The sequence below is a fragment of the Balearica regulorum genome, chromosome 1, assembly GCF_011004875.1.
Source record: "Balearica regulorum gibbericeps isolate bBalReg1 chromosome 1, bBalReg1.pri, whole genome shotgun sequence".
Taxonomy (NCBI): domain Eukaryota; kingdom Metazoa; phylum Chordata; class Aves; order Gruiformes; family Gruidae; genus Balearica; species Balearica regulorum.
The window spans coordinates 48764215-48778094 of NC_046184.1; the positions used below are offsets into that span (position 1 = coordinate 48764215).

The following is a 13880-nucleotide window of genomic DNA, read 5'->3' on the forward strand; positions in this document are numbered from 1 at the left end:
TTCACATCCAACTTGACAACAGAACCAGACACATGAGAACACTTAGTGATGGATCCTATCAGGGTTCCCCTCCTCCACCAAAATATTTTCAATCTTTATACTACTCATATTGCATATATTCATATTGCATAGACACACACAAAAAGCAGCTCAATGTCCTCAAATCTCAATGTTTTAAAAGTCTGAGCAGGAAACAAGTGCCATGGCAGCAGCATCTGCATTTTACATGAACAAGAACAGGTAATGTTGAATTTCTATAGTACTCTATTAGTATATGACAGCAACCAAAATGTTCCTAGATTTGTATCAGATACAGCTCTTGGACACTAGAGGCACCTAAAAAAAAAAAAAAAAAAAAAAAAAAAAAAAAAAAAAGAGATAAAAGTATAGGTAATTATCATGCAGAAGCTAGCCAGATCTACCAAGGACAGTCACAAGTATATCCCTGGGGTTTTTGCATAAACAATGGTCTTATCTAAGGCAAATAGCACTGTTTACCTATTTAGCATAGCTTTCAGACAACCTGACAAATACAGCATTTTCCAAACGCTGACACAGAATATTTGACATTTCACTTTGGTTCCCTAATTCCCAATAGTTCCAAGGGTTGCTGGTAGAAGATTTGACAGTAAAGTAGCTGAAGAATAAAATTATCAGGAAATCGGACTACATAGTGACATAAAACACCCTACTAACCTAGAAAGGCTTTTTAAACTTTTAGATAGATGTCAAGATCTTCTTACAATACCTAAAGGTCTTGGAAAAAGGGACAACTTGTGACAGTCAAGTATTTGACTTTCAGTAGTAACGCCACCTTGTCCTGCTTATAATATTTCGAGTAGTATCCTAAAGCTCACTGCAGATTCAGCTATCTTCTGCAACAGTTGCCACATTACTTCAGAAACCAGACTATGTTTTGTTTAGATCAGATGTAGAGTACAGACTTACACAAGAAGCATGAAAGGAATTCACTAGGATAAATCTGACAGCATCAGCTGGCCTAGTAACCTTAATGTGGATTCATAAGTTATGGTTGCTTCCAAAGTATTCTACATAACAAGAAGTTCTCTGGTATACACAGAGCACATTTAACTATAAACGCTAGACAGACAGTGTTTACAAAAGCTTCTTACTGCCTATATTAGGGTACTTGCTGCACTCACCTCAACTGACTGAAGTTTTTCATCATGGAGATGAGGTGACCTCGGGTAAATATCAAGAAGATGAGGAGGATCATCAATATGCGTTCTTCTAATATGGTGTTTAAGAACTTCTTTATAATCAAATGAATCAAAGTTGGTTTTCCATAGTAATACCTGTAAGAAGACATCATATCAGTAACTACTTGAAGCCTATTCACTGCCCAAAAAATAACTATTCAGTGAAGTCTGTTATTACTAGTAGATCAGGATGAGCCTGCTGTCATCACTCTGATCTCTACTACAACACAGGCACTTCCCCAAGTCTAATAGAAGTGGTTCAGTCTATTAAAAAAAAAAAAAATCTTTAAAAGATGTCTCAATAATCATAAAACAAAACAAACTTCTGTTGCACTGGACTGTAGTAAGTTATTTTTCTGCCATATCAAGTAGTCATACACTATCAAATTTCTGTCCCCTATAAAGGCTTGCAGGTCAAATGAGGAAGTTTGAGGGGATAAGAGAAATGACAGAGTTCCACAGAACTCTAAAGCACCTGGTTCCAGTGTTTTAGCAACGGCAATCTGTTTTCTGAACCTTGTCCAATTACATTCAAGGTAGAAACAATATACAACAGTCACACCACGGCCAAATGCAGAAGTAAGGTAGTAGAATGCAGAGGTAAGAGCCAAAGGAAGTCTACGCAGCCTTATGGATAGGCCAGAAAACCAAATCATAACACATGATATTGCTCTCTCATGTCACAAAACAATTGTATGTTTAAGTAATTTAATTAAGTTTACTACAAGTTTACATTATTTGTGTCATCTTTGTTACTTTAAGTGCTAAGGGAAAAAAGAAAATAAAAAAGGAAGTTCATAACACTTAGAAGATGGCAGTTTCCAGAAGTCCAATGTTGATTTCTACAGCTGCTACCTAAATTAGAGGAAACAAAGATGGGACCATGATCTGACTTAAAATTACTTGCCTGTCCAGCCAAAAAATCTTTTGCAACCATTAAAAGTATTTTTCAGAAATTAATAAACTATACATAAGCAATACAAATCACAGATTTGTTTACAGAAATTCCAAGCAGAATATATCATATTTTTAATATATTCCTAAGTAGTTGCATTGTTACAAGTTCATTTCAGGTTCAATATCTTTCATGACTCTGTTGAGTGGAAGACCGTAAATATGCACTGGGAGACACAGTGCACCAATAAAGATAGACCCAAACTAACTCAGACATTAGTAATGATTAAAGGGGGATGCATGGATCTCGGTACAAACTATAGAAACCTGTCTCAGAACCTGGCACTTGCAGGACAGTTAGGTGTTAGATTAGTTGATTCACAGCAGCTCATTGTACTCTAAGAGGGAGGTCCTGCTTTCTCTCCCTCTCTTCTCAGCTGCATAGTTCCACTAACCCCATCACCCAATCCAGCATAAAGTTATTCACATTTTTTATATGGCTTTTCCCCATTTTTTTCAGGCTAATTTTCTGCTGGTTTAGTTATTTGAACTGGCTCACTGAGTGTGAACAAGGGTATAGGCAGGAGACAGCAGAAGTAGGACCTTTCATCAGTGGTGAGCACTTTTGCTCTAAAGTGAAAGGCCATGCTACTGCAGCTTCATCATTACAGATGACAAATTAGCAAGAGTAAAACCAGCATGGAAACATCCGTATATGCCTTGAGTATCTCAACTGCAATTCAAACAGTGTGAAAGCAACTATGCACAACCCTAGGAAAAGTTATTCCATAAGAAAGTATTTCCCTCCACATCAAGGCAGTCACCAGACACAGTGAGTTGTATCTTCTATATGATAAGACCTGAATTAACAGCATAGGCTACTACCTTCCAAAGGAATAGGTATCACTTTGCTCTTTCACTTCAAAGTAAGAGGTCTTACATCTCCCATGGAAGCAGGTAAATGAAATAATTTGTCATGTGCACATATAGTAAGAAGTGTGAAGAACATGAACTTCAGAACTCTACATGTTCAGGGGGGTTTTTTTGATTGAGGAAAGAAGCAAACAGGAAGAAACAGAAGTAGTATCCAGTGTTTGTTTCAAATACTTGATGTGCTTCTGAACACAGCTTTCAGCTGGCTCTACACCAACCAGAAAGAAACTTGGAACTAGAAGCAGAGATACTGTTTCTCCTTCTTTGATAGAGGAAAAACAGATTTTTTGTTATTTGAAATTGTAATAATCTTGAAATAATATGTGTATAGAGCCAGTAATCTGTGGTAAACTTACAGTGAATCAGCTGCCTCCAACTCATGCTGTGGACAGTGTCTTTTGGATACTGCACTAGGGACAGAAGATGATACTTTTATGGCCAGCCTCTCCTCATCAGCTTGACACTGCCAATCTGCCAGCAGAACTTTTCAAATGAACACACCCTATGTTTACAGTAAACCAACCTAATTCTATCACAGAGAGTTGAGAAGAGGTCCCACAACTATTCTCCTGGCAGACCTGGAAGAGGGCTACAGACAGGTCAGCAAAAAAGGATGTTTGTGGAGTACACGTCTGTATACACCAACAGAAAAGGGACACTGAGGAATAAAGTTCCTATGTTTACTATAAAGATATATATACATAGGCAGTTACCACACAATGGTTAGCATTGCACATTTTAAAACTTAAAATACAAAATTGAAAGTTACAACAAAATAAGTAGCCTTCTCCTGCTAGAACGTTCACAAGAAAAAGGGAAAAACATCAGATATAAAAGCATGTTTTTATATAAGGTAAATAAAAACCAGGATTCATTACTAAATCTACTCATACTACTTTTTTAATTCAACATTTACCTAAAAAAGCACTTCCTGATGAAATCGGATCTTCCCTTTCATGCATTCAGCATGAAACCACTATACCAAACTGCTGAGAAGCATGAGTCATCTTATAGATTTTGCACTATAATACCTACTCACCCCATGATCCCACACACCACCAGCTCTACAGCATGGAGACAGAGCAGGACAAAGGCAATGAATGACATGCATGTTCAGTGCAGTCATGTCAGGGGACCCCAAATTCAAAGGAACCTTGCAATAAGACAGACATTTCCAGGGTACGCTGGCATTATTTGGGAGGTTCAGTTAGGCTTAATACTGTAGGTCCTTTCCATCACCACTTCTCAGGTGAATCTTCTGTCATGTACCCTAGTTTAATACATGCACTTCACTTCCTCTCAAGTTAAGTACAATATACCAATCATCATAAAACTCAAAAGAAAGGACTCATGAAAAATAAGGTCAACAATTCATGATCACCTAGGAATCAAAGTTTCATTTTGGAACTGAAAAATTCTCATTAAAAAACTTTTAGTATGGAAAATAAAAGATTAAACTACTGGCTCAAGGACTAAATATCTTGTCCTCATTTTTTTTTTTCTGCTTGTAAAATTAATATTGGAAGTTTACTAACATTTTCACTTTTCCAATAACTGCAAGTCTTGGCACTGCTTCTTGCTAATGCCTTGTGATAGAAGGCAATTCTAATTTTTTTTTTCTTTGAGTGCTTTCAAGTCATTCTAAAAGCGTGCTACCTGAAGCATCAAAACCAGAAACAGACTGTATTTTTTTCTAATGATACTGAAGTTTGTAATTGAAAAGTATTTATTAATTTCTAAGACTGTTACTTGCTGAAACATATTTCAAACTCCACAAAAAAGAATATAAACATGATTTATGGTAAATTCAAAACATCTTCATTTCTATGGCATGGCTTTCCGTGTCTACATAGAGCTTTTAGATTGTAGCTTTTTGTAAGAGGAAACAATGAAAAAGACAAGTAATATTAAGCAACATTTCAGATCACGAAATTCTAAGCCTTGGCCTACAAAAGTTCGTTCTTTTTGGAGAATGTAAAGACCTGATAGAGATGATTCCAAGCTTGATAATAATTTTGTAATTATGATATTTATCACAGCAGATGAAGATTAATTGTATTGTTTGCTGTTTAACTTAAAATAACTTTGTTTTAAATGCTCAAACTCTTCCCTACATGAAATCCAGTACTTTGCTGTTTCACCACTGTAAATTAGCAAAGCTAACAAGATTTTTTTTTCCCCGAATTCTAGCCAAAATTTTCCCACTTAATTCTTACAATTACAGAGTAGTGACTTTAAAAGAAGTGAAAGCCTAATGGAGTGTGTAGGCATTAATATTAATTGCAACACAACTACTTTATTGACACTGAAGTGCAACACAAAATATTTCTATTTAAAAACCATTCCTTTATTTTAATATGCAAACTAGAAGTGGCTAGCATTGTGGTCTTCTCATCATAACATCCAATTGAAAGTAGTTAAGATCAAGATTTTAAATGCTGTATTTATCATTTGCCCAGTGTCCTGGTTTCAGCTGAGAGGATTGATTTTTCTTCATAGTAGCTAGTGTGGGGATATGTTTCGGATTTGTGCTGGAGACAGCATTGATAATATAGAGATGTTTTTGTTCTATGGACTTATTGTTGAGCAGTGTTTACACGGGGCCAAGGCCTTTTCTGCTTCTTGCACTGCCCTGTCAACGGGATGCCTGGGGGTGGACAAGAAGTTGGGAGGAGACACAGACAGGACAGGTGACCCAAACTGACCAAAGGGATATTCCATACTATATGACGTCATGCTCAGTTTATAAGGAGCTTGGGGGAAGAGAGAGGGGGGGCGGCGGCCTTCGGAGCAATGGCGTTTGTCTTCCCAAGTAACCGTTACGCGTGATAGAGCCCTGCTTTCCTGGGGATGGCTGAACACCTGCCCGCCCATGGGAAGTGGTGAATGAATTCCTTGCTTTGCTTTTGCTTGTGCGTGCGGCTTTTGCTTTACCTATTAAACTGTCTTTATCTCAACCCACGAGTTTTCTCACTTTAACTCTTCTGATTCTCTTTCCCATCCCGATGGGGGGGAGTGAACGAGCGGCTGCGTGGTACTCAGCTGCCGGCTGGGGTAAAACCACGACACCCAGAAAGGCTGTGGATGCCCCCTCCCTGGAAGTGTTCAAGGCCAGGTTGGATGGGGCTTTGGGCAACGTGGTCTAGTGGAGGGTGTCCCTGGCCATGGCAGGGGGGTTGGAACTAGATGATCTTTAAGGTCCCTTCCAACCCAAACTATTCTGTGATTCCATGATTCTATGATGATTTTTCTCCTAAAATTAATTTTAGGCTAAACAAAGTCTGTATAACACACTACTAGACAGAATGCATGTCAGCATACTGTAATTAGCATGATACTGTGACATACTATATTTAACTCCTATCCACTAACAAACATGGAGACATTTAATTTAAAGAGACAATACCACAAACCTGAGCATCTGCTCCACCTGAGGCAAATTTTTCACCACCTTTTGAAAAAGCCACAGAAAGTACAGGTCCCTGAAATAAAAAAAAAGTTAGCATACACTAAAAATCACACTATTACTGTAATCATGGTATTTTAACGCAAAAAGAAAACCACTTATGCCATTATCTAATATAAATAAATTTTTCAATTTTAATAAAATAAGGAAGAATTTAACTGTATTGAATTTTTTTTACAAAACAACTTGATTGAAGAGTTAACATTGCACATCTTTGTAAGATGCTGCATTACAATTACTACAATCAATACTGGGAAAATAGTGGCATTTTCCTTAGATTTTATGCTTTAACTCTGTAATGAAAAACTATCAAATATATATTACATTGCTGAAGACAATGTCTTTGAGTGATTCAATATCAGAAGTAGGGGGGTTTTTGCATTAAGAGGAAAGGGAGAAAAATGTCTGCCTGTTTTCACAGTAGTCATCTTCCATAAGCTTCCCCATCCTTAGAAAGTACTGTTTTTCAATACACAAAAAGACAAATGTGCCAAATAATTGATTTTGACAGTCAAAATTGTGAATTATTAATTAACTCAGAAAGTGATCTGTTACTTAAGTATGCATACAATATTGACAGATTAATTGCATGGTTGTAGGTAAAACTGACACATTTCCTTATGCACTTGTGACAAGGTATATTAATACACTTCACTGTTCACTAATGTTTATCTGCAAGTTGCAAGATACAACACACAATGGCATAAATGTTACTTTCCTTGTGAAAAAGATACTGAATAACCTGTTAAGATCTCCCTTTAAATAGGATTACTGTGCATACCTTGTGTCCATGAAGAGTGTAAATAAGTCTTCCTTCTAAGAGGTCCAAAATCTTAAGGGTACCATCAGTAGAAGCAGTGATGAGATAGTTACCAGAAGGATGGAACGATACACTATTAACCCCTGCTCTGTGAACTAATTTACAGAAGACAATATTCAAAGACTATAGATATCTGCTAACAGGAAATGTATTCTTTATTTCTTTGCTCTTTTCTACTTCCTAAAGAACAACTTACTTAATTTAAGGAAAAACAATCAAAGTGCTGGGGCATAACAGACTCTCCAAAGTATTTGCTTAGTTCTGTTCTAAAAATTAAGGGAAGCACTGTAAAGGAACAATCAGAATTCAGTATGGCTTTTTAGGGTTACTAGACTACAAAAAGATTACTTACAAAATGCCAATATGACCTGTTTGTCCACTTTCCCCAGTAAGGAATGAAATCATATGTCCTAAATAAATCACATTTCATTGCAAAGAACTCCATTCCAAAGAAAATACAACAAACTACATTGCTTTTACCTTTGTAATGCTGCAATAGCTTGTTCATTCGAATATCCCACAGTTTCACTGTATGATTGGAACCTGCAGAAGCTATACACGTACCACTTGGGTTGAAATCCACAAAATTTGCAAATCTAAATATAATTAATGAAAATAGATTGATTACATGTTTCTACAGAAATGTAGAAATTTGGAGATGTATATACATACACACACAAAACCCCCAATATTAACACTGAGTTACCACAAACTTGTGTGGAATTCACATCTATGGAAACTCAAATAAGGTATTTCAAGCGACTGAAATAAGCATGAGAAAACAAGATGTGCATGATAGATCAGATTGTATAATCTGGCTTTTGTTAAAAAGATAGGACATTGTCCTGACGCATACATTCACAGTTTATGTTGGAGTACAAAAGTTCCTAGAAGAAAGTGCTGCAAAGAGCTTGTAGGCAGCAAGTAAAATAATTTTGTCAAAGAGCAGAATAGCTGTAACCTTTTAGCTTGGAAAAAGGATACAGATGGCAGCCATGAAATTAGCAAAGCATATATACAAGATTAATATTGCATTGCAGGTGCCAATTAAAACTCTAGTTCTGAGATGTTTAAGAAAACTGCAGATAAGTAAAAGCAAGTATTTTCTAAACCTAAATAGGGCAGGTCACTGAAGCTAACAGAATACTGTTTTCATCAACAACTGGAGAATTGTTAAACCTCTCCTTGTTGAAGCAATCAATATCAAATAGCATTATTGATGAAACAATAGGAAAAAGATGGAAATGAAACAGAGGAAAAAGATGAAAATGTTCAGAAATCCAAGAACAATCTGATTTGTCTCTGGCTTATTTCTTGACTATGGGAAAACAGCTGGATAAGTGCAGCCAGTAAACCTCTTTAGTAAAACATGAAATTAATTATTTTGTTTCACATTGGTGGCAGAAGAAGTTTGATCTATTTTCAGCTACAACATATATATGTTAACACCACAAAATATTAAGTTAATCTCATTAAAACTACACATTTACATTTCTTCTTTTTTGTAGTAACACTTACCCTCCATAATCTAAGAAGCTATCAATACAAGTTTTATTTCTTGTATCCCAGATCTTAACAGATTTATCCTCACTGCAAGATGCTATTAGTCTTCCATCAGGTGAAAATCTGGAACACATAAGCGTATACATTACTAAACAACTGATACTACCTAGACTAACATTAGAGAAATAAGTAGCAAAACACCAGAACCAAGAAAGTCTGTTTGGAATTCAAATGCGTAACATTCAAAGAACATTTGAATTTCTCCTTTTTCTCATGGAGTAATAAAACTGAAAAGCTTCTCCCCCCCCCATTCCCCGCCATTTCACAGTCAACTACAATTAAAACCAGCCATGAGCAGGAGAAAGGTGCAGGAGGAGGGAAGGTAACAGCAGTCCAAGGTTGTTACTTCAGATGCCAAAGAGATTATTATAGAAAACTATAGGTAAAAAGACAAAGAGGACAGTAGAATCTTGTGTTCCATTTTAACCTACATATATATTCTCCTGTGAGTTCTCTCTAGACTTACAAACTGTCAGCAAAACATTCATGATTATTCCTAGACTAGCAGACTAGGTTTTTAAACAGGAAGATTGATTTTTCTATAGTTTCAGCAGTCCTTATTATTTCTCATATTGAGCAACTGCACAAGGACATTAGAACACTGTTCAAAAATTTCCACATATTATTTCCTAGAGCTTTTATTTTTCTTCTCAACAATCAGATACTTCGGAACTTTGTAGGGCTCTGCATTTCACCAGTGTTAAATAACTTTCTCAAGAGGTTTAAATCAGGCCTCTCAGCTGCAGATTTCCCATTAATATGGGATAAAAATTAGTAAAGAACAATCTTTTCTTCTCTTTGAGGAGCTGCCTTGCCTTTAAATAGGGTGCAAATCTTAACTTGCAGTACAAAGACCGTTTCTTTTACCTTTTCCGATTATGGAAGCTCAATGCATTTTGACTCACGACCGTTCTCTTATGCCACTACTGTTCCAAGAATAGTTGGGAAAACCCCTACTGTGCGTAATAAATCTAGAAACAAGTGAATGCTGTGAAATAAGTTAATACAGCACAAAACCATACAGGACTGGGGAAAAAGATAGGATACCTGACTGAAAATAAATACAGAAGACCTTATTCATCCTTTAAAGTAAAAGAATTAATACCCAGCAAGAGATTTAATATGTACATACATTAACATAGAGGAAACTTTCAGGTTTCAAAGTTTTTGTAACTTTCAGATACATATAAAATGTTTGTGTAAGATTGATTTATTAAAATTTTATTATTAGTGATAGATCATCATTTATTATTCACAGATTTTTCTTCTCTTGGTTCTGCCCTAAGAAATAAAACCCTTTTGTTAGGAGTTCTGCTTCTTTACAAAAAGAATAAAACCAATGCTTACTTGGCACAGCGAACCCAATGAGTATGTTGGAATAAAGAAAACAAAAGGCGCTGACGGCGAACACTCCATATTTTTATTGATTTATCATTGGATGCTGAAACTAGAAAGTGGCCATCATGTGAGAAGCCCACGCTACGAACAGATGCTGTATGACCTTTCAGTACTGATGATTCTCCATGACTGGGGGGGGGGAACAAACCAAAACACAAAAACCACAATTATATTAAATGGAAAAGAATTTAAAACTCCATAAAACTCAAAACTTCACACATTTGAATCTTACAGAAATGAAAAAGCAACATATACAAGCTAAATCTTAGTGTTGTCGATATTTTTTGCCTTCTTTGTATATTAAATATTAGAATAACAGTAATTGTATTTAATATGACTAGTTTTAGAAAACAGTGCAATTAACTAGAAGCATTAGCCTCCATACAGTATGTGAAAGAATTTTTTTTATATAGTAATCTACAAAACATTTAAGAGTTAAAGTAACATCAATCTTTCTAAGATCATTCTGAATAGCTCGTAATCACTACTACTTGAGAACAGTCTAAAAAGACGAGTCAATTGAAAATTTTTTTTTCCAAAAATGCTATTTTTTGTTTCCTTTGTCACTTGTCTCCCCAAAATGAAGTACAGCCATGCAATCCTTATTGAAAGAAATATATCCTCTAAGATAGAAATACCAAGCATAGACCTACACACATGAAATTATGACCTCCGAATTGCTTTCCCTGCCCCTCCCACCTCCCAGAAACTACAGAATATTCAGTAACAAACAACGTAACACAGTTAAGAACTATGTTGCTTGTGCTCCCAATCTCTGTTTCTGTCAAAGCCCAGTCAGGTATGTGGGAAAGACAGAGAAACTTCTCTTGGGTAAAGACTCCAATATTCACATTGCACATTAATGAAACACACAGCCAGCATCGCCCAGTTATACTCACATGCAAGGAATCCATAGTCTGACAGTACGATCTTGAGAAGCTGAAGCAAGTACCTTCCCATCTGGTGAGAACTGTACGCTGGTCACCGCTTCCGCATGGCCTACAAATTTGTAAGCTCTGCATTGTGTCTTCAGCTGCCACACCATAAGAAAGCTGTCCAAAGAGGAGGTAGCTGGCAAAAAATAAAAGATATTATGAGTCCGCTCACTGTTGTTAGAAAAATCAGAGCTAATGGCTATGGATTTGGATTCACCAGTATTAGGGGGAGGCAGCAGTTATTGGGTCTTAATGGATACTTATCCTGAGCAGAAGCCTGGCAGCCAGCAATGCCAACACCAGGCTTTTGGAAGGACATCAGAAAACTGGGAGGAGTAGAGGATAGTTCTTAAAAGGTAGCTCTCCCACATATTAAACAAACTGGCTTACAAGTACTTTAAAGATATAGAACAAAAAATCCAAAGCCAATCATGCACATGTCATTAAGTATGAATCCAGATTTCGCATTACCAAATACTAAGAACGAGACAAATTCTTCAGTGACCTCACTTTCATCTCAGAGATGGAATTTGTTTCACGCATCAAGTGTTTAACTCTGAAGAGACAGGTCAACTTAAACTCAAGCTATTATTTCTAACACTTCAGATATCTATGCTGAGGTGAATATCCAAATATGACAATTCTGTAATCCTATTTAATCAATTTCTTAATATTAATGTTTCTCTGGTTCAAAACACAGCGTGAAGTTGTCAGTCTGATAATAGAAAGAGAGGAACTTTTTTTTGCAGTCAATTTACAGGTGGACCATACTATCTCCATTTGAGAAGACAGACATAGCTTTTATCAGACCTTGATCAGTTTTAGGAAACTATAAGCAGCAAAAGCAATGAGCAGTTGAATTACACTTAGGAGCGTGATATTCCTATGCCCCTATTATCTTCATCTCTGCTAAGTGCTGGCATGCAAGTCAAATAAAAACAAGGGATACACACTCCTACCTCTCAGTTATAAAAATCCTACCCCTAGTACAGAAAGGGAGGGAGAAGAAGAACAGGGACCTCCTGGAAGTTGAAGAGGACATGAAAATGATGGTTCTTCCCTTTCCAACCTCATTCAGCACAAAGGAGTGGAGTCTGTTTATTAGCATGTGTATCAAGGCAAGCCTCGAATATTAGATATTAAACTCTCCTTAGGGATTTGGCACAGAAAAATTTTTACTCCCAAAAGACTAGCTTCTGGTAAAAGATGTGGGACCAGACTATCCCTGTATCCATATCAATAGACCTACATTTGACACATAAGTAGAGGATATTTTCCACGCTCCAATTTTTCAGAACTTTATTTTACAGCACTCTTTCTAACTGTACTTGAATGATTTTTTTCCCCCCTTTGAATCAGAAAAATGTGACATACAGCGGCATAAAACAGAACGGAAAAAGTGAAATGTAAGCCAAAACAGAGTTTGAAGGCATCACATTGGAAGGATAGAACAAGCAAGATTGATGGTTTCTAAAACAAATAATGCACTAACTGCCAATTACCTGGACAACACCAAGAGGTGCCTTATGAACTGCACAAAGGCCATGTAATACCAGCTCTCTTCGCTTTCAGTTCTAAAATATTTCCTTCAGTTTTTCGAAGATGACAATACAATAAATTCAAAGCCTGGTTTCTTCTAGCTTGCTCTCTCACAGATGGATTATCCCAAGGTTAATGAGACAATAGCAGTGACCTGAAGTACTGCTTTCCCTGAGACATCCACAAGTATCTTCCTTGCTCTACCTCTGAACTACCCGTTGCCTACACTCACACAGCATCTCTCTCCACCCTGAGGTAGGTTTCTCTCTTGAAGCCACCCGCTCATTACCGTGACACTCAAAGGCTAGTGTTATCTCTGATGCTGCAGTTCCAGCCCAACTGACACCACCCAAGAGGTTCAGGACCTGCACGGGGAAGGGGAAGTAAGCGGGACATCTGTTGCAGAATTATTTTCCTAAGGCACACATGATGATATAAGTCTATATCCGAACAGTACAAGAGGCATAAACCCAGAAAAGGAAACTCTAAGCCAAAACTCTGAATCTATATTCAGCTTTGGTCCCTATCCTGCCAAAGACACCAGGTTCCTTTATCACTAACAAGGCTCAGCCAAGCCAGGCAATTCCCTATGCAAGAAGGCAGAAATCAGCTTTGGTGCATATGGCTAAACTTCTCTGGTTTTCTTTTTATTCCATTTTAAGGGATTTTGCCTACTTTATAACAATGCTTCTCTAATTTACTCAAGCACAGTATCTTAAGAATTGCTTTATCCCTGTATGCTTTTTTGTCCCCTCAAGTTCATGCTGTCTATGCATTTAAGTGTTCAAAAGGAGGGGAGCAAGGACCTTCCAGGACAGATTACAGTAGGTTCTACAGCAATGCAGACCAAACCCAGTTGTTATGGTCTGTCAGCACCCTACAGTCTGACTTTCAATTACCAGTAAATGGTCCACAACAGACCTCCATGGCTAATTTAAAGTATTGGAACTGAAACAAAAGAAACGCAGAAGGTCCAGAACAATTCTTCAAGATGGTCTGTAGCTAGAAGAGGTCTGTTGCACATGTTCCTCAGAGAAAACACGACGTAAGCAGAACCTTATTTAGAGGTGAAAGGCAAAAATTGTCCTTGCTGTAGTAATGAAAAGATTTGA

At 36.9% G+C, this 13880-nt stretch overlaps 1 protein-coding gene across 4 annotated transcripts in view; it reads right to left on the minus strand.

Moving 5' to 3' along the window:
- Positions 1 to 13880, minus strand: part of POC1B (POC1 centriolar protein B) — a 60355-nt gene that overhangs the window by 39891 nt on the left and 6584 nt on the right. For all 4 annotated transcript variants that reach the window (XM_075748330.1, XM_075748319.1, XM_075748348.1 and 1 more), the window contains 7 exons: positions 11194 to 11365; positions 10244 to 10423; positions 8852 to 8959; positions 7814 to 7929; positions 7295 to 7428; positions 6461 to 6529; positions 1164 to 1316 (listed from right to left, as the gene is read on the minus strand). In XM_075748330.1, coding sequence (XP_075604445.1) covers positions 1164 to 1316; positions 6461 to 6529; positions 7295 to 7428; positions 7814 to 7929; positions 8852 to 8959; positions 10244 to 10423; positions 11194 to 11365 — 932 coding nt within the window. The remainder of the gene's footprint in view (positions 1 to 1163; positions 1317 to 6460; positions 6530 to 7294; positions 7429 to 7813; positions 7930 to 8851; positions 8960 to 10243; positions 10424 to 11193; positions 11366 to 13880) is intronic.